The sequence below is a fragment of the Onychomys torridus genome, chromosome X, assembly GCF_903995425.1.
Source record: "Onychomys torridus chromosome X, mOncTor1.1, whole genome shotgun sequence".
Classification (NCBI taxonomy): domain Eukaryota; kingdom Metazoa; phylum Chordata; class Mammalia; order Rodentia; family Cricetidae; genus Onychomys; species Onychomys torridus.
The window spans coordinates 96,732,288-96,757,556 of NC_050466.1; the positions used below are offsets into that span (position 1 = coordinate 96,732,288).

The following is a 25,269-nucleotide window of genomic DNA, read 5'->3' on the forward strand; positions in this document are numbered from 1 at the left end:
CTTGCTTTATGATAAAGATACAATTATTATTTCCCTTCTCAGAAACTCTTTTGTATTTAGAGTTGAACTGTCTACCATGTACATATTTAGTGATCATGATATATCTCTGTGCTCCCTTCCAAGCCCACATGAAATCATGTGAGACTATGATACTAGTAATCACCAATAATAAACAGTAAATGTGAATTAACCTCCAAGCCAAAGTACTTGAGAATCACTGTCTGGTTCTATCATATTTCTCCTGCTGTCATTAGAGAGTGCCTTCATAGCATGCTACAGCCTCTGTCAGCCTAGGTCTTTGAATGATTATGTGGCAGAAGACTTGCTGAAAAAGGTGGACATAAAATGTGAACTACATGCAGATTTTCTCTTTTTATTTTGAACCATTGAGATGTCAAAGGTTAATTTGGCAATGAAACGTATCCTAGCTTAGTCCTTCATATAATATCATTTGTATATTCCCCACAGAGGGTATCTAGCTACACATTAGGAACAGAGGTGTTCTGGAAATACTCAGAGATAAATTGATGTTGAAATTTGCTGTGCGTTACTTTCAAGAGGATTCTAAATTGCAAAGTTGTTTCAGTCCAATATTGTCAGAACAGTGATGAATACAAAAAAAGTTAAATATTTAAGCCACTAACCACTGATCCAGACATATTTTCACTATAATCTGCCTCCCCTCTTACACACACACAAAGACAATGTGACTGTTTTCCAGAATGGATAGTAGAAAACATTTTATTTCTGATTAGTGTGTGTTGCCATTGTGGTAGGAACTCCAAATTTCACAAACACAGAAAGCTATACGAAATAGATCTGTCAAGTATTAAATAAGGTTTAGAAAAACAAATGCCTTAGTAGAGTTCCCTTGGAAAAGTTTAAGTAATTAAAATGTTTGGCACTCTTCCAGCTTCCTTTTCCATTCATTCATTAACTTGACAAATATTTACTGCCTGACTGTTACATGGCAGCACCCATTCTAGGTACTGACAATGAAGAGACAATTGTGACATAAGTTTTACAGTCAAGGAACTGCAGTTCAGTTGCAAATATAAATAAACAGATAACTATGAAACAGTGTAAGTCTTAAAATATACTGATTACATAGAATGTTAGGCTACCATGGGCACACAACCTTAACAGTACAAGTATCAACTCCCGCATCTACCATTAAGCAGTGCTTTATGTAATTATCTACCTTGAAAATCTTCTAAATATCTTCATCTTGATTTTTCATACAAGAATATGCTTCCCCCTTGTTACCTAGCTTCTCTGGAGCTGTGGAATGTGGTCTGGTTATCCTTAGCTTTATATCTAGTAAATACATACAATGTTTGTCTTTCTGAGTCTGTGTAACTCATTTAGGATAATATTTTCTAGTTCCATCCATTTGCCTGCAAATTTCATGATGTCATTGTTTTTCATAGCTGAGTAGTACTCCATTGTGTAAATGTACCACATTTTCTTAATCCATGCTTTGGTCGAGGGGCATCTGGGTTGTTTCCAGGTTCTAGCTATTACAAATAATGCTGCTATGAACATAGTTGAGCAAGTGTCCTTGTGGTATGATTGAGCATTCCTTGGGTATATGCTCAAGAATGAAAGTGCTGGGTCTTAAGGTAGATTTATTTCCAATTTTCTGAGAAATTGCCATACTAATTTCTAAAGTGGCTGTACAAGTTTGTACTCCCACCAGCAGTGGAGGAATGTTCCCCTTGCTCCACATCCTCTCCAGCAGGAGGTGTCACTTGTGTTTTTGATCTTAGCCATTCTTACAGCTGTAAGATAGTATTTCAGAGTCAGTTTGATTTGCATTTCCTACATGGATCACCCTGGGAAGAGGAAAGAGATGAGATCTTCTGAGTAAACAGAGAGTTAGGGAAAGTGGTAAAGGTGAGGGGATGGGGGGTGAGATTATGAGGGAATAGGATGGTCAAGTTGGGGGAGGGATGAAGTGAGAGAGCAGTGAAAGAGTTATCTTGATAGAGGGAGCCATTATGGGGCTAGGGAGAAACCTGATGCTAGGAAAATTCCTAGGAACCCACAAGGAGGACCCTAGCTAAGACCCCTAGCAATATTAGAGGGGGTGCCTGAACTGGCCTTCACTTGTAATCAGATAGGTGAATACCCTGTCATCATAGAGCCTTCATCCAGTAACTGATGGAAGCAGATGTAGAGAACCACAGCCAAGCACCGGCAGAGCTACAGGAATCCAGTCGAAGAGAGGGAAGGATTGTCAGAGCAAGGGGGGTCAAAATCATGATGAAGAAACCCACTGAGACACATTACCCAAAACTGTGGGAGCACATGGACACTAGACTGAAAGCTGGGGAGCCTGCATCGGACCCAGCTAGGACCTCTGCATGTGGGCAACAGTTTGGTAGCCTGGTCTGTTTGTGGGACCACTGGCAATGGGACCAGGATCTATCCCTGGTGCATAAGCTGGCTTTTTGAAAGCCCATTCCTTGCTCAGCCTTAATGTGTGGGGGAGTGGGTTGGTCCCAACTGAATGTTCCAGGCCTTGTTGACTCCCCATGGTTGAATTCTAGGTAATAATGCAAAGTAAGGAATTTCAAGTAATTATACTTTGGTGAATGGAGAATGGTATGGTAATGAAGGGGGTAACTTCCAAAAGGTTAGTTAAGTAGCCACCTGGTTTTCATATGGCCAATGGGAATTTCTGCAGGAAATTGGTAACTTGGTATTTATGACAAGGAATATTTCAAGGGACAATGAGGATGATAAATATTGACTATAACTTCTAGCCAGTCTTGCATTGACAAGCAGGAAGCTGTCTAATAGACTTCTATGATTCCAGGACATAAAGAACATCTCAACATCTCCCCCTTTTATTGAAGTGAATTGCTCAATATCATAATAATTTGGTGCCAGTCATTTGCTCAAAAGTGGTAACAAATATGTAAATGTTATGTGAATTAAACTGTAAAATTCGTGCAAATTAGGGATAGAAAACATTGACTAGAACAAATTGCAGATTACTTTTTAGAGGCTTTAAAAACCCAAAAGAAAAAAAAAATAGCTGTTGCCTACAAAACAGGAAGTCTATTTCCTTAACTGTAATTCAAAGCTCTGTAGTCTGAATCTTGTGTACCTATTCATTTCCTGCTACCACCACTTCAGCAAGCTCATTGTTTGCCTTGGTTATTTTCAACTGTGTATCTGCTAAACATATTGTCTTTATTGTACCTGGAACTCAATTTTTAAAACTCTAAAGTTACGGAATTGTTTACCTTAGTGAAAGATTATTCTGTTGTGAGGTATGAGCGATTAGATTTCTAGCTTTCCATTAACTTAATGAAGGTGCATAGTTCAATGTTTTTTCTTCTTCAAGATCACTTTCTGTGTCTATAAAATTAAGGCAATGGATCTAACTAATCTCCCAGGTTCCTTACTGTCCAAATGCATACTAATTCTATTATTCTCGACTCCCTTTGTTTTCCAATCATCCCAATGAATCTGTATTCTTACCACCTGTTTCCCTTGGTGCATTTGAGAACTTTTATACAAGCAATTGGAGAAGCCCTAGTGTATTTCCCTGGATAGAGGCCTAATTGTTTCCAATAAAACAATATTTCCTCACTTCATTCTCTGACAAAAGCTCTTAGTAGGTTGCCAACCTTGGGTCAGGATTCTATGAAACCATAAAATTACTGAGTAAACAGAGTTCAAGCTACTATGAACAGAAAAAAAGAGAAATAGTGAACACAAATTAAGATTTCCAATGCAATTTTTTAAACCTATTTACAGATACTATTTTATTTTATAGTATCTATAAATAGCACTGCTTTTCTTCTTGTACCCTTGGTAAAGAACTTTGTGGTAAAACTACTCTAGAAACACACCAACTAATAATGAAGTTCAAATCTCAAACCAAAATTAAATTTAGCGTTATAAAATTGATTTCATTCTAAATCAGTGGTTGTTGAATTAACAGAGGTTCTACAGATTCACGTTTTCAGTCTATATTAGTCCTTATTTATCCAGCAGAGACTATCCCATATATCAGGGACTCGGTAAATATTTGTTGATTCATTGAAAGGGATATAGCTATATTCAACAATTATTGATTCATTGTAGCGTTGCTGAGGAGTATAGTAGAGAAGGCTTTACCTCATCCCACTTAAGGCCTTTTTGGTTTCTAAATGACAGAATTATGGAAACTTGGCTATTTGAATGTATCATCTCCTTTAACCTCTACATCCAAGACAGGCCTTTGAGGTCTCATTATTCCCAAAGACATAACTATTATTATCAGGTTTCAGAAAGTTGATTTTCTTTTTGTCACAGCCAAACTGTTACCAAATCACAGTACTTTGTTTTCTTTCTGGTATCTTGAGGTTAACCAACAGCTATTTAGTTGGACTTAAGGCCCACTCAATAGGAGGAAATTCATACCTGGGACTGAACCTAGGCAACCTGTGACTGGAGAGGTCATGGACCCAAAAGGAGAACTTACTATTGTCATTTTCTCTAAACCAATACAATTTTCTAAGTGTATTCTAACTCTTTATCCTTATACCCGCAGTAAGTATAGTTCTCACACTTCTGAAAGAATCTTCTTTTTCCAACAGATGAAGACTATTACAGAAATCTACAAGCAGTGAAAATGTAGAGAATAAGCAATCATGGGTTGCCCAATCCCAAATTGGTACATCTTCAATACAACCCTCAAAGGAGATGGCAGAAACACCATAGAGTCAGATGGCCAAGATGCCTGCAGCAAGACATTGTCTTCTGGACATGACAGGGAAACTATCAACCATGAAATCTCAATGATATGATTGCCTAAATAAGATCTTCACAATAACACCAGTTGATACACCAATGTCAAAAAGGGGAGTTTCACAAGGCTCACCCCTAGACGAAGCGTTTCAGGCAATCAATGGCTGCTAAAAGAGGAAGAACCAGTTTTCTCTGAGTAAAAGCCCCCTAATAGATTTTCCAATCTCAGTGGTCATCCCTGAGAGCGCACACACACACACACACACACACATATGAACAACACGAAATAGTAAATGGACTCAGCAGGTTATATGTGAGGGTACACACATGCGTGTGTGCATGTGTGCGTGTGTGTCTGTGTGATAATACATATGAAAGAGGCCGAGGCCATGGATTAGAAAGGGAACACAGGAGCAGATGTAAGGGGAATGGAGGGGTGGGAATAATATAAGTACAGTACTCAAGTATGAAATTCTCAAAAAATACATAAATAAAAAATGTAATTGATAGTGAAAGAGTATAGCTCCAGGCAAAGCTCCATGGCTTGAGAATGGCAATTTTAATTGTATTAGAGATCATTGAACTGTAGAGTTTGGAACTGGGCCAGTATTTGAGTGACTAAATAGAGCTATGAGATGTTTTTATTTGTGAGCTCATTATGATAAAGCAATCTTTAGTTTTAAAAATCATCTTTAAAATTTGTACTCAAAATGCCTCGTTTGAACTTCCCTAGTCTTGGCCCCATTTAATATAGGCTTTTCAGTCACAGCCCCAGTGATAACATATGGAGATGTACTATGAAAAGTGTAATACATTGCAAAATGTAAAATTAGTGCAGCAAGCAACATTCACTGAGAGCTAAGACATTACCTACAATGTAATATTTAATAACCTCAAAAGTTATGAAAAATTGTAGGGATTTTGCTTTCTAATGAAAAATTATGACAAGGAAAGGGAATTGGAGAAGACAACATTTATGTTTATTATATTCTGAGTACTTCATAAGTTTTGTAGATTTTACTTTCCATAACAAGTCTGCGAGGTAGGTATGATTGTCTATACTTTACAGGTGAACACATTTCAGCTCGGAGCTGGGAAGCTACTGACTGTAGGAACATGAGGACCGTCCTGATTCCAGCCTTTTAGTATTCCATCCAGAACTCCTTAGTGCTAAATATGCATTGCTGATTTAACACTTTTGGAAGGAAACCTACTCAGAGCTATGAAATGGTCTTTTGGGTAAAACTACTTGCAGGGCAAACCTGACAGCCTGAGTTCAATCCCAGATTCCATAGAGGAAGGAAAGGACCAACTCCCGAAAGTTGTTCTCTAATTTCCATGTGCATGTCATGATGCATGTGCGCGCGCACGCGCACACACACACACACACACACACACACACACACACACACACACACAAATAATAAATAAAAAGTGAAACCTGATCATTTTAACAGGCTTGAACTTAGTACATTTCTTTTGAGAGCTGCTGTCTAACTTTAACTTAGCCTAGATTCACTCCATCATTGATTTCAGATGCCTGGAAGTATGAAATTAAAAGTTGTAAAGTGACATAGGAATTTTTTTGGATACAAATTCAAGTATGATTTATTAAAAATTCAACTACATAAAATATTAGGAAATTGTGAGACAACTGTTGCCTTAGGAAAAGCAACATCGGCTTGTCATTTCCTTCTTACACATCAAGACTGAGCCTTCCTCATCACAAATGAAAAAAGTTAAAAAATAAAACTAAACTCAAACATGTATTCAGGCATTAACTCAGAGAATTACCTAATACCCTGGATTTCTATGATGAAAGCTGTATCTAAGTCTATAACAGGATACCTTTTTTTTAAAGAAGGAGAGAGAGAAAGAGAGAATAAAAGGAGGGAAAGAAAGTGTATGAAAGACAATGAAGGTTGAAGAGCCTTTTTAGACAGCAGGCCTAGAAGAACCACTTCTAAGTGGGAAAAGAAATTTCCAGCATTCACAAGGGTCACACCAAAAGTCTTAAGACTCAGAGATATAAAACAAGAGAGGAGTGGTCTAAATGACCTGTGTGAGATCTTGATACCAAACTTCTTAATATAAATATTTAAATATCATGGGAAGACAAAGTTAAGTGAAGACAAGAAGACGAAGAAAGGTCATAAAAAGATTTAAGCCTTATTCTATGAATTACGTTAGTTATATAAGCTATGGAAAGTTCATTTTCTTATTTATTAATCTTAACTCCTGGTGATTTAAATTCCTGAACTATTCTCTGAAATATAAAATAAGGGAGAAAAGATGCAATAAATAATCAGTTACTTTGAAAGTAGTGTCTGAATACTGTTGCTATATGCTTCATGATGTTTAAATGATTATTAATGAAATTCTGAGGCACCCAGCTAGTGGGACCCGGACCTGTCCTTAGTACATGAGCTGGCTGTTTGGAACCTGAGGCTTATGCAGGGACACTTTGCTCAGCCTGGAAGGAGGGGACTGGATCTGCCTGTACTGAATCTACCAGGTTGAGCTGAATCCCCAGGGGAGTCTTTGCCCTGGAGGAGATGGGAATGGAGGGGGCAAACTGGGGGGAAGGTGGAGGTGGGGGCGGGAGGGGGGAAGACAGGGGAACCCATGGCTGATATGTAAAATTAAATTAAATTATAAAAAAAGAAAAAAAGAAAAAACCATTAGCTTGTGATATTCTCTTTACATTTAAAATGTTATGCATGTCAAACTATATATTTTCTATTTTAAAACATCATAATACATAATAAAAATTTTTATGTCATTTAGAAAGGAATAAATTATGTTACTGTAATGTGCAAGATATTTCAGATTTGAGAGGAAATGTTAAAAATTGTGTTTATTATTATTATTGAATAATTTCATATATGCAACTAGTAGAAAAATGAAAAAGAATTTTATTAATAATCATTTAGACATAGGAATTTGTAATTGGCAGCACAACAGGTTTGATTCAGTCTAGAAACTCTACTACCTGTCTCTATGCTTATGCAACAACTTCTGTTATGAGTCATCTCATATCATCAAGATATTCCCATTAGCAACGTGGCCACGATGTTTTTAGATCTCTAATGTCACCCTGTCATCATCTACAAACACAGATGTGGGCAGAAGTCAATCAGATTCATTTGGTTTTCCATTCACACTCTATATTATTATTTATATCTTGCTCCTGTCCAAACTGCAGTATCTTTGCCACTTAACCTGAGTGTCAATTTCCATGTTTCCTGGCCAATAATAATATTAGTAAACATTCCCTTTCAGCCCCTGGTTTGGGGGAGGGGTGGCGCTGAACTTCACCGTCTACTAACTTCATCTCTCCCTTTCAGGCAGCCTTTATCTTTTGCTCTTCAGTTTCCTCTGAACTCCTGGTCATTCCGTATTTTTGACATGAACTGGGGATAAAGGATGCCATTGTTGCTTAACGTTCACATTAATTTTATCATGAGCTATTATAATTCAGTCTTTGTTACTTACCTGCTGTTTGTGAGGAGATGCTTTCTATTGTTCTAACCCTGACAGAATGGTGATGACAGCTAATTACGTGTTGGGTCTTCTATTGAGGTGACTTTCCTGAGTTTGACAAATCAAGCCTGTCAGAACTTGCTGCTGTCAGCTACTGAGCTCATAGCTCTGCAGTCGGGATGGCACTTCAGGTGGAGGAAGTCAAGTACCCTTTCTATTCATGTGAAACAAAGAAGGATTTAGAGCAGTGGGAGGCAGGATTTGCAATCAATATTAAACCAAGTTTTCTCCCAGCCACTTATCTAGAAATTATAACTCCACAGATCATTTAAACTTTCCATAAACAGCAGCAAGCAGTTATCAAAAAGATACAAGAGGGGCTAGCAAGATGGTTTCGGGCAGGGGTGTGTGGGTAAAGGCATTTGCTATGTAATTCCAACACTTTAAATTAGATCCTCAGAATGCATGTTAAAAGTAGGAGAGAGCTGGTTTCACAAAGATGTCCCATGACTTCCATGTGCACACCTTTAAAGGCACCCCCTCCCTGATGATGATCATCATCATCATAATTTTTTTGTTTTGGTTTTTGGGTTTTTTTTTTTTTTTTCTGAGACAGGGTTTCTCCACATCATTTTGGTGCCTGTCCTGGATCTCACTTTGTAGACCAGTCTGGTCTTGAACTCAAAGAGATCCGATTGGCTCTGCCTCCTGAGTGCTGGGATTAGAGGCATGTGCCACCGCCTCCTGACTCATAATAATTTTTCTAAAGCTACAATAAATAGGGCTGGAGAGATGGCTCAATGGTGAAGAGCCTTGCTATTTTTCTAGACAATCTGACTTCATTTTCCATCATCCAGTTCCAGGGCATTGAACACCATCTTCTGACCTCCAAGTGCCACCAGGCATGAAAGTGGTGCACATATATACAGGTTGGCAAAATATCCATACCCATAAGTTTTTTCTTCCTTTTTTGGGGGGCAGGGATTTTCAAGACAGGACTTCTCCATGTAGTCTTGGGTGTTCTGGAACTCACTCTGTAGACCAAACTGGCCTCATGCACACAGACATCCTTCTGCCTCTGCATCCTGAATGTTGGGGTTAAAGGCATGTGCTACCACTACCCCAGTTAAATATTTCAAGAAGACACTGGAAATATCTAGTTGATATGGAAGAGAATGTTGTTATTTCAAGCATTGTTTAAAACATTTGACAGAGAGTCTTTTTTTGATCACACTTTAGTCATATTTCTCTCAGACTTTTTCTTGACTATACATTGAAATGGGTTTTTAATCTTTGCTGTGCTTTGCTAATGTTTAACAGAGAATCTCTGGTCCTCAAAATTGTTTAAATTCTTCATTTTCCTTCTTTGAGATATATGGTTGGCCTGTATTCAGCAAAAATCCTAAGCCAGATAAACAAGAATCCCCCTGTACTTGGTGATTCTTATTTATAATTGTCAGCTCAACACCCATTCAAATATGCTTCTTTGTTATAAACCCATATTTGTTCTTGATGTGTTTGCAATTGAGCCTAATCTATTTTACCTACTGGAGAGTCTTTATACCTTAGATGATACTTAGACTTTCCTTGACATTTTTATAGCTGTAATGGTACTTTTTCATTCACAAATTCACCACATACATAAGTAAAACATATTCATTAGCTTATAGAACTTTCTCTAAAATATATCACAATTTAGGTAATGACATGATTCTAACAATTAAAAATGAAGTGAAATAATTTTGTATGTTATGTAATCATAGTGGAATAAAATAATGGCAAGAGAAATCATAGAAAATTTACAAAGGCTAAGAGATCAAATAATATATTCTTCAATGGCCAGTGGGCAATTGAATAATTAGGAACAAAATTTTCTTAAAATTAAATGAAAATAATAATACAAATTACCAAAACTTCGAGATGCCAAAAGAAGCAGTTGCAATTGGAAAATTTATAGCTATGAATGCTTATATTAAAAAATTATAAATATTTCAAGTAACTGAGCAATGAACTTCAGGGTCCTGAATAAACAATTGAGCCCCAAAGCAGCAGGTAGCAAGAAATAATAAAGATATGGGAAGAAATTAATGAAACAAGAATAAAAGTACAGTACATCAAACAGACTAAGCAAATAAAAGGAAAATGGAAAGAAAACAAAAACTAATAAAAATAGAAAAAAAACATAACATTTTAGAGCATCACTAGAGAATATTTTGAAAGTACATCTTCCAATAAACTCAAAAATATTTTAGAAATAGACACATTCCTAGAAATATAACTTGGAAAATTAAATCAATAGAGTATAGAAAACTTAAATGAATTCATAAAACATAAAGAAATTGAATAGAAATAGAGTCTCTTAAGAAAGGAAAGCCTGTGACTGGGCAGGATCAGTGCCATATTCTACCAAATCTTTATAAAAGAGCTAGGATCGATGTTCTTCAAGCTGATTCATAATGTAGAAGAGAACACTACCAATCTTATTCTGCAAAGCTAGGACTATCCTGATACAAAATTGCAAAAAACTGAACAAAGGGAATTATTAAAACACTCTTGTCCAATTCCCCGATTAACATAGAGGCAAAAGTTCTCAATAAAATTACAAACCAAATTGGAGAACATATTAAGAACATCATACACTGTGACCAAACATGTTTCCTTCAAGGATGCAAAGATGATTCAACACGTATAATCATCAAGTTTAATAGAACATACAAATAGGTATAAGGACAAAAATCAAATGATTATCTCAATAGATATATGTTTGTCTTTGACAAAGTTCAGTATCCATTCAGGGTAATAAACTGAAAAAATAAAATGAAATGAAAAATTAAAAAAATTTAAAAAAAACAAGGGCTCTGGACTGACAGCTAGGGAACCTGCATGGGACTTAATTAGGCCTGCTGAATGTGGGTGACAGTTGTGTGGCTTGATCTATTTGAGGGGTCCCTGGCAGCAGGACCAGGACTTATCCCAGGTGTATGAACTGACTTTTTGGAGCCCATTCCCTGTGGTGGGATACCTTGCTCAGCCTTGATACAATGGGGAGGGTCTAGGCTCTCCTTCAACTTGGTATGCCAGACTTTTTTGACTACCATGGGAGGCTTTACCCACTCTGAGGAGTGGATGGGGGTAGAGTGGGAGGGAGGTGAGGAGGCGAGAGAAGGGGAGGGAGAGGGAACTGGGGTTGATATGTAAAATGAAAAAAAATTAATAAATAAGTATATTTTTTTTAAAAAAAAGAAAAGAAAGGGCTGGAGAGATGGCTCAGAGGTTAAGAGCACTGACTGCTCTTCCAGAGGTTCTGAGTTCAATTCCCAGCAACCACATGGTGGCTCACAACCATCTGTAATGAGATCTGGTGCCCTCTTCTGGCCTGCAGGCAGAACACTGTATACATAATAAATGAATAAATCTTAAAAAAAAAAAAAAGAAAAGAAAAGAAAAAAATTAATAAATTCCCCTCAGTCAAGATGGCTCAGCTATTAACTGCACTCTAGTCTTTGCTAAGCCTTGACAGCCTTGAACTGCCTATCTGGAGCCCAGTAGAAGGAAAGAGCCAACTATCACATGCTGTCCTTTGACCTCTACATGTGTGCCATGGCACAGTCATGCCCCACCACACACAAATAAGTAAGTAAAAGTGAAAAAAATGAATAGCCATGGCTCACTCATATCCCCCCACAACTAAATAAATAAATGAAAGTGATAAAAAGAAAAAAACCCAAGGGACAGAAAGAGCACATTTTCATCATAAGTAAGGCTATATCTGACAACCCTATAGCCAACACTATACTAAATGGGAGAAAACAAGAATGACTCCTCTAAAATCAGGAATAAGACAAGGGTGCCCACCCTTTCCACTCTTATTCAATTAATATAGTTCTCAACATCTTAGATAGAGCAATAAGGTACAAGAAAGAAATAAAAGGGGATACAAATAGAAAAGAGAAAAATAAAAAATCCCTAATTGCAGATAGTATGATTTATAGTTTTTTTGTTTTTTTGTTTGTTTGTTTTTAAAAAGGACTCTAAATATTCCACCAGAAAACTCTCAGATCTGGTAGGAAACTTCAGTGAGTAACAGTACGGGAGTGAAGGAAGCCTTGAGTGAATGTATAAAGAGCAGATGAGTTAGAGGATTGACCAATGTGTGCCAAAACTAGCAATGGCAGCTTCTTCCTCCTAAATGACTGCAACATGAAACTGCTTGCCTACAAAGACCTCTCAGCAAAAGTAGTTAACTCTGTCCCCTGTACTGCACATAGTAAATATGCTGAGGTTCCTGGTTGCCACACACTTAGTGATGCCCCAGCAGAGTGAGCACAGCCTATCTGTCCCCAACTTTTCTGTATCTGTATCTGTGTATCTGTCCTTTCTTCCTTCCTTACCACCTCAGTCAGCTCAGGTCCCAGTCAGTTAGAATGAAGCAAAATAGGGAACAAAACTCAATGTGCAAAGAGAGCTTAGGGGAGTGGACGGTTCCAGTTGTATCAAGAACAGCGAGGGAGAAAAAGGAAAGAGATCCTGTGATAAATGAAGACCCCATGGGAATAGGAAGAAGCAGAGTGCTAGAGAGGTCCCCAGAAATTCACAAAGATACCTCTACAATAGACTACTGGCAATGGTCGAAAAAAATCCCAAGCTGAACTACTCTGGGTGATCGGATGGCCGAATACCCTAACTGTCATGATAGAGCTCTCTCTCATCTAGTGACTGATGGAAGCAGATGCAGAGAGCCACAGCCAGGTCCCAGGTGGAGCTCCAGGAGTCCAATCAGAGAAAGAGAGGAGGGATTATATGAGCAAGAGATATTGAGACCATCATTGGAAAAAGCACAGGAACAAATAGCCAAACTAGTGGAAACACATGAACTATGAACCAATAGTTGAGGAGCTCCCAACTGGATCAGGCCCTCTGGATAAGTGAGACAGTTGATTAGCTTGAACTGTTTAGGAGGCACACAGGCAGTGGGACCGGGACCTGTCCTTAGTGCATGAGCAGGCTTTCTGGAACCTAGGACCTATGCTGAGACATTTTGCTCAGCCCTGGTGTAGGGAGGAGGGGACTGGACCTGTCTCAACTGAATCTACCAGGCTGAGTTGAATCCCCAGGGGAGACCTTGCCTTGGAGGAGGTGGGAATGGGGGGAGGATTAGGGGGAAAGCCTGTGGGCTGGGAGGAGGGAGGACAGGAGAATCCGTGGCTGATATGTAAAATTAAATTAATTATAAAATTAAAAAATAAAATAAAATAACTCAATGTGCAAAAAATAGTGATAATGAATTTTCCTAAGAATGAAAACAATTCTATTCATGGTAGCTGTTGTTTAGAAATGCAGCTTAGTGGTAGAGCATTTGCCTAGTATGTACAAAGTCCTGAGTTCTGTGGCCAGCACCACATATTAAGCCCCAAAGTGCCTGAGAATACACCTAATTAAAGAGCCGAAAGATTTCTACAATAAAAATTTTAACATTCAAAAAAGAAAGTGAAGTCTGGTGGTGGTGGCACAAGCCTTTAATCCCAGCACTCAGGAGGCAGAGGCAGGTGGATCTCTGTGAGTTCGAGGTCAGCCTGGTCTACAGACGGAGTTCCAGGACAGCCAGGGCTACACAGAGAAACTCTGTCTCAAAAAAAAAAAAACAAAAAAACAAACAAAGAAATTGAAGATACTAGAAGATAGAGATTCTTCTCATGTTCATAGAAGTAATATTGTGACAACTGTGTTCAAAGTAATCAAAAGACTCAATACAATATTAATATTCCAAATACATTCATCAAAGAACTAGAAAAAAATCCTAAAATCCACATTGAAGCAAAAATGATCCTGAACATCCAAAGTGATTATAAGTAGAAAGAAATGTTGGCACTATCACAATACATGATCTCACTTATATTTTAGAGCCAGAAGCAGAATGGTAGACACATAGACCAGTGCAAAACAATAAGCAATCCAGAAACAAACCTAGCATCTACAGACACCCTAATTTGGGGGCATTTTGAAAACAGAGTACCACATAGAACAAGTTGGCGTTAACCTTCTGATCCTCTAACCTTCAGTCTCCAAATTCTGAGGTTACAAATAAGCTCTGCAGCACCTGCCACAGCCACCCAGTCTTTTTACAAGATGTGAAAAGCACAAATTGGAGAAAAGACAGCTTTTTCAACAAAGACTAGAGTTAGATCTGAAAGGAAGGAAGGAAGGAAGGAAGGAAGGAAGGAAGGAAGGAAGGAAGGAAGGAAGGAAGGAAGAAAGAAAGAAAGAAAGAAAGAAAGAAAGAAAGAAAAAGGAGAAAGCAAAGAAGGAAGGAAGGAAGGAAGGAGGGAGGGAGGGAGGGAAGGAAGGAAAGAACTACATCCATGTTTCTCAAAATGTACACAAAAAAAAGCACCTGAAATTGGAACAAAGACTTTAATGCAAGAGTCTCTGGAGGGCAACAGGTAAAATATTTCAATGCAAAGAAGCCTAAGCAAGGACTTTCTGAAAAGGACTCAAGAGCTCAGAAAATTATAGCAAGAATGGGCAAATGGGATTGCATGAAACAAAAAAGTTCTTATTCACTAATCTATTTCTGAATTCAGATAATAACATGTGAAATATTTTTTGAGATGCCAAGGATTTTCAAATTTCAAAAGGATGTAAAGGATTTCAGTGGTTGGTATAGCCCAAAGCCCATCCTCAGAGCCTGGTTATGAAGTACAAATGTAAAAAGTTTGCATACATAAGAAGTCCTTTCAAATTGTTTGAGGATGCTCTTGCTGGGGCAATAACAGAGAAAAATGTTAGATATGCTAGGAATGAATTTGGTAATCATCTCCACTAATGCTTCATTCCACAGATAAAGAAAGGGAAACGACACAGAAAGAATCTAGCCCATTACTTCTACTGTAGTGTTTATTCCATGGGTTAACTGTCTCATTCCTCTTCTCCTCAAGCCCTCACAATTAGAAAAGATCTTCCAAAATTACTTTTATTCCCATCATGGTGCTCACAAATACCAACATGTAATCTTCCTTAGTCATTCCCCTAAGATGTGACTACTCATTTTGCTTCATTTCTTTCTCAGGACTTATGAATAATTTAATGCTAACTGGTTGATCAAAAACATAACCAAGCTCACAGTTTTAAGCAGCATGGGCAAAGCCTGATGAGACACAGCTTTCAAGCTTCAAGTGTAAACATACCTTCCTCTTTGCTGATAATTAAGGTACCACACGCTCATATTTGTCCTCACTAATTACTTTGATCAGAGATCTTAACGCCTATTGAGAAACTCACTTGTGAAAATGGCAGTTTATGGCCTAGTGGTGGTGGCACATTCCTTTAATCCTAGCACTCTAGAGACAGAGGCAGGCGGATCTCTCTCTGAGTTCAAGACCAACCTGGTATACAGAGTGAGTTCCAAGGCAGCCACTGATACGTAGAGAAGCCCTGTCTCAAAAACAAACAACCAAAAAATATTAAAAGGAATAATATCTAGGACATCCACAGAGAATCCCTGTTTCAAAAACAAACAACCAAAATTTTTTTTAAAGGAATAATACCTAGTACATCTCACATTCCTCGTTTGACATGGCTAACTCATCTATGAAATGGGGATAATATCTTTTTGTCTTCAAAAGAAATAACTGTGATTGTTTTTTAATGATAATAAAACATCATAAATTGCTAGGCAACAAATCACAAAATTGTGATATTTTCCTGTACAGTATAGTACATAAATAAAAATATTCCTGTACTTTGTTAATTTAAGTTTGCAGTTACTCCTGGACCCTTATCTCCCAAGACCTTCTTTCACCATGCCCCTTCCCACACATACAAACACTCACAAGCTGGCCATACTTTTTTTCCCTTAAATTAAAATTGTAGTGACAACTGTAATAGTCTATAACTGCCCTTTCAGAAATAATGGAAAATCATGGTTCCTAGCAACAGAGACATCTCTTCCACCACTTCTGATTCTCAAGGTCAGTGGCAAGATACTCAACAACAACAATCCTCACTGAAATAACAGTAAGAAATATAAAAACATACAGGTATTCGGAAGGAAATACATGGAAAACCTCATCAGCAGGAGCTCCACAAGAAAAATGTCACTTAGCATTCCAACTAACGTCTCATTAATTCTATCATGTTTTGTGGCTAAATGCACACACATAATGCAAGAAAGCATACTATAATGAGTTTTAAATATATTCATTCTAGTGTAAATAATGTGAGCATATATAAACATCAGTTTCCTGATAATTCTGATGGTCGAGTTAGTCTAGGACAATAGTAACAAGACTGCAGTGATTTTTTTTTTTTGAAAGCTCACCTCCATTATTTAGGAGAAAGGTATCTAATTAGTCAGTTCCAATTTGTAAAAATTGAGTGGCAGGCACCTATCAACAAGTGCACAAATGGCAGTTCAACAAATAATGCAAAACTGTGTCATGGCTTTCCTAAGGTAGTAATAGGTTTTCTGCCCTCGACATTAGGTTTCTCCACCAACACAGCAAGTCAGATCAAACCAAATTGAAAAAGTGTAACAACAGGTTTATTTGAGCAAAGTAATGCCCAGGCAAGTTTTCCAGTCCCAGAGGTTAAGGCCTGAGAAGCCACCCACCCTAACTAAAGCAGGAAGTTTATATAGCCTGTAGGCAAGGAGTGATGATGTCTCAGCCACAAACTGGGTTCAGGCTTAAGCTGAGCACTTTAGGCAGGGACCTGGGCGGCTGGCAACTTCAAGGGAAGAAGTTTCATAGCTGCTAAGAATGTGGAACTGGGCTTTTTGGTACCTTCCCTTTTGTTCTGAGACCCTGAGCTGATGGGATTTGAAGAGAAAGACAGGAATGAGGTTTCCCAGATCACGCAGGGGTGAGCAGAGGTTCTAACTGAACAGGTATTTATACTTTAAAATGACTCACACACATTGAATTCATACATCATTTAATTTTCAGTGTTTAAGAAAGAAGCATAAACTATTCTAATTTGATCAGAACCTTCTCCTTTGAGGTGAATTTCTTTGTGGGACGTGAGTGACACTAACTGAATTAATAAAAACACTGGTGACAACACTTTCCTGATTGGTAACATTTAAAAAAAAATCATGCAGGAGCTCAGGGAGAAGGCGGTTCTGGTTACAGGTGCTGCTGCTCCTGAATCAGAAAGATGCAAATACCCAAATCTGTTTTCTCTTTAGAAACTACTGTAGAAAAAAAAGATTCCTTAGAAAAGGGAAATTAATTCTTTTCAATATATAAAGAAAGCAAAAAGGACTTCTGAGTTTGGTGGCAGCTTGTACGTGGTGTGAGTAACTGAAACTAGGTATTCTTCAACCTTACTCTGATCATAGGGCATGAATTCCTCTTTGGGAAAACTTCATGTGCCTGATCTCCTAATCAGGGCCCATTGCTGTCGACATCACAGAAGTCCCTGTGGCCCAGAACTCCCTCTCTTCCTCCATACACACGAGTAGCGTGTGTTTTTACTTACTATTGTCAGACAGCCTCCAGGAAGGACAAACTGGAACATTTTCTCCCCAGAATAAAAACAGCATGATGGTAGTGGAGCTAAGGAAAGAGTGGGTAGCCTCCAAACCAAGATTCTTCATTCTTGCTTTTGGCATCCCTGTGTCCCTGACTACACAGAACACTCAAATAATCTTGGACTCTACTTTTCTGTAATTTTCCTCAGTGTCCTGGCCACCATCATCCAGTCTCTCAAGTTTTTAGACTCCTTTAACCAACTTTTGTAATCTTTCTCTTCCTGGCATCATTTGCAGCCTGGTTCACCATCTGGCTTGCCTGCCTCGGTGTATTGAATCCTCAGTGTGTGTGGTAGGTTAAATGAGAATGACCCCCATTGGCTCATATATAGAAAGACTTAGTTCCCAGTTATTGAAACTGCCTGGAAAAGATTAGGAGGTGTGGCCATATTAAAGGAGGCATGTCACTGAGGGTGAGCTTTGAGGTTTCAAAAGCCCAACCATTCCCAGTTAACTCTCTCTGGCTCATGGAAGAGCCTCAAGACCTAAGCTCTCAACTACTGCTCCAGTGCCATGCCGGCTTGTCTTCCTGATGCCATGCTCACCACCATGATGGTCATGACCGTAGCCCTCCTAAGCTATTAGCTCCACATTCAATTCTTTCTAGTATAAGTTACCTTGCCTATGGTGTTCTAACCACAGCAATAGAAAGTAAGGCAGTGTGATCTGCCCCCTTCTTTTTGTTAGCCATTCTCTTAAAAAGGAGCATATGTATTTTCATAAAACACTAATGAGATTTCTGATAGTAGAAAACAATAAAAGTGTGTCATCCTGGAACATAAAGCAAGTGGCTGTAAAAAGAAAATGAAGAAAACACTAATTCCTGAGCAACCGTGTCTGCAGAAGCAGCCAGACTTGAACAGATTTTTTTTTTTATGTAACACATTGCACAATAGCCTATTTACTGCCTGCTGCCTTTGAGGAACTAGACAAGTCACATTAGATTTGCCAGCTCAGATGTTGGCACTCATTTATTTGTGATGCTAACCTTAAGGTTATATACCAAAACAATATCTTTGTTCCTCAGCATTTGCTCACTGTACCAGAAGTCATATTTCCTGCTCAATGCACAGGCCCAGTGATACAGGACAAGCATGTACAACAGGCACAAAGACCTGCCACCGCCGATATGGCCATCAAAAAGCGTGATTGGCGCTTATATTTAAGGGCTTTCTTCACTGTCTCATTTGATTGTTCAACATAGTCCTGGGTGTGCAAAATGTTGTACTCAATGCTATCCAGCAACTCTTGCTGTCCAGAGATGAACATGTCTACTTGGAAAAAGATGGTATGCAATTCACTGATCTCATACTCAAGGTCCAGCAGCTGCTGGTGACGTACTTCAGCCAGAGCCAGGCCTCGCTTAGCTTTCAAAATATCTAGATCACAACCCACAATTTGAAGAGGCACAGGGTTAGCCACCAGCTTCTCCAGATCCTCTTCCTGGAGCTTCACCCCAGCTAGTTCGGCCTGTCTCACCACCTTTTCCTTCAGCCTGATCATATTCTGAGTCTCACGAGCATAGTGCTGGCTGATGATGTCACGGTAGTGACCAAGGAGAACAGAGAGCTGGCTCTGACGAATGCGGTGCTCAGCCCGCCAGTACTTACAGTCTGTGGCCAACTCATGCTGGATGGTGCTTAGCTGAGGCTGAATGAGCTGGGCTTGGCTGGCAAAGGAGGCTTTTATGATGGTCAACTCATTCTTCTCCTTGAACACACTCTCCTCTGTGGTACAGCACAGGACACCTTGCTGCTTCTTGTCTATTAACTGAGATAGCCCTTCTAACTCAGCCAGTGCCAGGGACAGCTCAGCTGCTTCCTGTAGAAATTGTTCTATGGGGTTTGTTTCACTCTCCTCAAAAGCATGGTTGTCAAACATCAAGATGTCATCCAAGTCTGAAGGGACTCTTCCATGGTTAGCGTGGTTCCTCAGTTCCTCTAACCTGTCCTTCATCTTCGACTCCGGCTGCTTGCCATGTCTGTACTGCAACAACTCTGGAGGGAGATGTATCTATCCATGAGCTTTGTCTGGTGGTGTATGAAGTCAGGAACAGCTCAGTTTTGCGTCAGCAGAAGCTATTAAAAATCTTTCCTTCCCAGGCAAGCAAACAATGACAAAGCCAATAGGCCACTGAACTGTTTATTCAGTATCAGGAGTGTCAGGTGGTAAAGCACACAGGATGGACTGAATTGTGTTCCAGGAACGGCCCAGACATTTGCCTGATTTGTCGAGAGCTGAGGCAAGAATCCACCTGAGCTCTAGGGCTCCGGGCTAAGTGGTAACAAAGTAAAAGGCCGGAGTTTGAACAGCCCCTGGAAGCAGTGTTGTTGGGTTTAAGGAGGTAACCAACTGTGTAGAGAACACAGGTAAGGAAAGGATGGTGAACTGCTCACTGATGACTGTAGATTCTTTATCAAGATTGAGAACTAACACACTCATACACAGAAACACACAGACCAAATAGAAAAATAGTTGTTTTTTTTTTAAGTCTACTGATATCATCCAACAAAAAAAAAATAAACATGGCTGCAGGCAAAGTCTAAGGCAAAAATAAAGATCTGCTCACTAGTAAAGGACAGAAAAAAGAACATAGCTTCCAGATTGAAGACTTGTTTCATTTAATAATAATCTTTTTCCTCTTTTCCTAGTGCAGGCCAGTGACTGTAGTTAATTACCTGCAATAAAACCCGCCTGTTATCATTGTGTCAGGTGTCTACCAGCCTGTCACTCACTGGACTGCTTCACATAATTGAATGAAGCAAATAATTACATTCTTTATAGGATTTTTAAATATCATATTGAATGTTAACTGTTTTCCTCACTCCGCTTTCTTCTCATTGTCAAAATGTTTTTCTAGTGCTACACAGGTGACCAAGAACCTGAACTGAGAGAGCCCCAGGACCTAGGGTAAAGCCAATTACTACTGTTAAACTAAAAGAATGTAGCAATAGAATGACTCCTAATGGCATTCTATTATACTCATATATCTATCAGTGCCTTGCTCAGCCATCATCAGAGAAGCTTCCTCCTGAAGAAAGTAAGAACAAATACAGACCCACAGCCAGACATGCAGAAAGTAAGAGACTTGAAACACTCAGCCCTAATAGGATGCCTTCATCATAACCCTCCCCTTAGAGTTCAGGGAACCTTCCAGTAGATGAGGCAGAACAAAAGTCCTCTAAACATAACAGGACGGATTCATGTATGGATTCACAGAGACAGAGGCATTATGCCCAGGGCCTACATTGGTCTGTACCAGATAGGGTCCTAGAGCTAAAAGGAGACATGGTCTGAAGTGTTTAATTATTCTTTATCAATAAAAACATCAAGAGTTAGATATTGAGGTAAGAACCTAAATGATCAGAGAAGCAGGGAGCACCCACCAGTCACATCCTACCTCTTCCATTCCTTCCTCCAAAAGGGCCAAGATCCTCTCTCAGCCCCACCTTACTATGCCCTGTTTCTTCTCTGTCTACAGTCCTCCAAACCTCTATGGTTAATTTTGGTCAGCTAGTGGCTAGCTCCGCCCTCTGACTCAAAGCAAACTTTATTTTAGAATGAAATCAAAATATCACCCCATCCCTAATATAGAAGTTATCTCCAATTGATAACCACTTGCAAATGAAAACTTGGTTTCCTCCAAGGGAGTCTCACTGGGGAAAAAAACTACTCTTAAGGGTAGCTCCATGCCAGCAGTAGATGGTCAATAGAAAATGAACTCAATGGTATCTTTGGATGTTCATTGTCTCATAATGTCATGTCAGGGCTTTATTTTTCTTTATTTTTTTAAATTTTAATTTAATTTAATTTTTTAATATACATTTTAAATTTTATCTTATTTTTTATTTTTATTATATATATGAAGAGAAATACATACACATATATACATATTCTTTTCTTTTTAACCCTATAAGTCCTTGGGGATAGATATAGATATACAGACTTCCAGTTTTTGTTTTTATGGCATTTCTAAGTGTATGAACAAGTAGGTCTCTGCATTGATATCTGTTTCTTGTGCTTTCTTAAGGGCCCTTATTTATTTTTTTGTTTTGTCCTATTGTGGTGTGTTAGATTTTGTTTTTTATCCTATTATATTTTATTATACCTTCAAAACCTGTTTGTTTTCTAGTGAGCGACAGAAAGGGGGTGGAACCATGTAGGAGGGGCAGAGGAGAGGGCAGGAAGTAGAAGGAATAGAGGGAGGAAAAACTGTGATCAAGATATATTAAATGAAATCTATTTTCAACAAAAGGGAAAAATTAAAAAACAAAAAATGTTTTCTGGTTAATTAACTATAATGTCCCATTTTTTTCTTTTCATAAACTCTAAGACAAGTTATTAGACTCATTTAACTTTACCCAGCTTTCTGTCTGACAAGGTCTAATAAGCGTAAGCATCAAAGTATTTCTCTTAGAGATTTATTTTTTTGTGTGTATGTAGGTATATGCACTTGTGTTCACAAAGGACAGAAGAGGAAGTGAGGTCCTCTGGACCTAGAGTTTCACGTGTTTCTGAGCTACCAGCCACAGATGCTGACAACTGAATGCCTGTCCTCTTCAAGAGGAACAAGCATTCTTAAGAGCTGGGCCAACTCTCCAGGCCCCCAAAATATCTTTCGTACTCCTAAAAGTTTCCTGTCTTCTGTCCAGGGTTTCCACCATGCTCTCCCTGACTCCCTCCCTGTCCTTTCATTTACCTAGCCATGTCATCTCTCCACCCCCTCCTAGCTTCTGGAAGCATAAAATCCTACTTTACATTCAAGCTACTGTCCCTGTCACAACCTAAATGCCCTGAGTTCTATTGACAAAAACCGAGTCCTCCTAGTACCCTGATCTTAACAAACCTTACCAAAAGTAAAGTCCTCAGCAAAAGACAAGTATGCCAATGTAATCCTGACTTTCTGTCCAGTCTTTCATTGTGCTTTTGTTGTTTGCTTGTTTGTTTGAACAAATAGATTGGAGAAATTCTCATAGATCTTAAGAACTAGCAGAAGGCCAATGAGAGCTATTTTACTGAAGGAAAGTTTCTTTACTGTCTTTCAGATCCTATGTAGACTTTTTTTTTTAAAGATTTAATTTATTATGTATACAGGAGAGGGTACCAGATCTCATTACCGATGGTTGTGAGCCACCATGTGGGTGCTGGGAATTGAACTCGGGACCTCTGGAAGAGCATTCGGTGCTCTTAACTTCTGAGCCATCTCTCCAGACCCCCTATATAGACTTTTATTGTCAAAACTGACATAATGCCACTCAGTAATAAGGAACACTGCTTTGGGTTGAGGGAAAAAAGCAACTGAAAAAGAGAGGCTTACTTGGCCCCCATGGAATCCTTTAATCACAGCTCTCAACATATTTTCCCTATTCCTTAATATTTACTTTGCCTAGTGGTTCTGTCTCACATCTCAGAATTTTGCTGGAACTTGAGAATCACTTGAAAGTTGTTGGGAAAAAATCATATTCTGTTAAATTCTTATCAATATTCTTCGTAGGGTTTTGTTACAATTCCCCAGTGTCCAACTCTATTGCTATGCATATGTAACGTTCTCTAAAATGAAACCACCACTTTACATGATTTCTGAATTAGATCTTTACCTAAAATCTGACACTGGTAAAATTGAACTTGACTATGTGATACCAAATACTGACTCTGAATTTTCTATAGCAATATTGATTCAGTGGTTCTATGCACAGCTAATACCATAGTGTGTGAAATATTAGAGTTCTGACTAAAACTGTTTAGAAAAAGAGTCACAGAGGAGACAAACCTCCTGATGTATTTAGGAGATAGTTTCCATTGAGGAGAGATGGCCCACTCTTGGCTATGCCAGACTGAATGAAAACAAGGAAGCCAACTGAGTATCTTCATTCTTGACTGTGGACACAATGTGACCAGCGGCCTCCATGCTCTCGCCACCATGCCTTCTCTGTCATAATAGACTCTACTAAAATAAACCCTTCTTTTATACAGTTACTTTTGTCAGGCAACAGAAAAACATAGCAAATACATGTACCTTATATCAACATGTCTCTATCTCTGCTCCCAGGTAAAAGTAGAGACTAAATTCCCCACAACAACCCACTGACTCTAACCTGGAACATATTGGAACATTAAATGCATTTTTTTCTTGACACAGTTCCACCAATCCCAGCTCAGAGAACAGGAGAAATGCTTTTGGGAGGGCAACGAGGAGGGAAATGAGATCCTTTTCAATCTCAGTGAGTCTTCCAGGTTGTTGTTGTTGAGTTCTGATTTAGCTCACCATTTCTCTGGCCCTTTAGCATGAGATTGAAGCTGGTGTTACCTGTGTTTGTTATCAGTTATGAGTTGCATGTTTCTCCTGTGCCCTGTCAGTATGAAAATGAATCATGAGCTCAAAATGAAAACCCGGGCATCTTACCATTATATTATTTCAAAAGTTCCAAGTCTCTACCTTCGACTGAAGTTCTATAGTTTTTGTGTGTTTTGTTCTTGGTGCTATATGAGAAAGCAGAGAGACCAAGGTGACTGGAGCTCCTTACTCACAGAACTGGAAATTTCTTGGGCATAGTTTTTAAAGGTAAATATAAGTAATTAATTTGAGTGAAGGAAAATATTTTCCAAGGAGCAGAAGTATTTTGGAGCTGCATAATGAATTCAAACTATCTAATAAAATCTTTCCACTGCAAAATTCTTCTTTATTTCTCTACTCTTTTCATCTTTGGGTAAACTCTCTTCTCTTATTGCATTTTGACCCTGAATGTTATGCAAATGTTACCCTGCCTTTGATTTTTTTTTAATTTTGTGCGCCCCCCCCCCAGTTCTTCTGTTTAATTCATCTCTTCTAAACAACTTATATTAGCACATTTAGGCTGCTATAAAAAAAAAACTCCAAAGAAGCAAGTTGTCTCATAAACAACAGAATTGATTTCTTGCAGTTCCAGAGACTAGAAAGCCTGAAATCAAGCTGTAGACAGAGTCTGTGTCTTTTGGGATCTGCTCCCTGGTTCGTGGATGGCCTTTTTTTGTTGTGACCTCACATTACAGATGAGGTAAAGGAAGCCTCTCAGGTCTCTTTTTATTTGGAGACTGTTGTATGAGATCACTCATTTTATTCATTAGAGCATTGCCTTCATAGCCTAATGATCTTCCAGTGGCTCCATCTCCTAATAACATCATCTAGAAGGGCCCCATAAAAAATGCCTAGAATAGGACCTGTTATGTGTAAGTATTTAATAAATATGTGCTAAAGAATAAGATAGATTTTTTTAAGATTTGCTGAAGATTTCTTCTAAAAATACAAAACTAAAAACTAAAAAAAGCTATACTGCTCCTTGGCATATTCCCAAAGAAGTCAGCATCCTACTCTATAGACACTTGTTCAACCAGGGTCATTGCTGCTCTAGTCATAACAGTCAGGAAATAGAAACCAACTAAATGCTAAATGTCCTTCAACTGACAGATGAATAATGAAAATGTGGTACATATACACTATTGAACACTTTTTATCTGCAAAGAAACAATGAAAT

The 25,269-nt window shown here is 38.5% G+C and overlaps 1 protein-coding gene across 1 annotated transcript; it reads right to left on the reverse strand.

Moving 5' to 3' along the window:
* Positions 1-18,820: 18,820 nt before the first annotated feature.
* Positions 18,821-19,714, reverse strand: LOC118574750 (syntaxin-3-like). Its single transcript, XM_036175648.1, has one exon. It carries the CDS (start codon positions 19,712-19,714, stop codon positions 18,821-18,823), a length of 894 nt encoding a protein of 297 aa, XP_036031541.1.
* Positions 19,715-25,269: the final 5,555 nt, after the last annotated feature.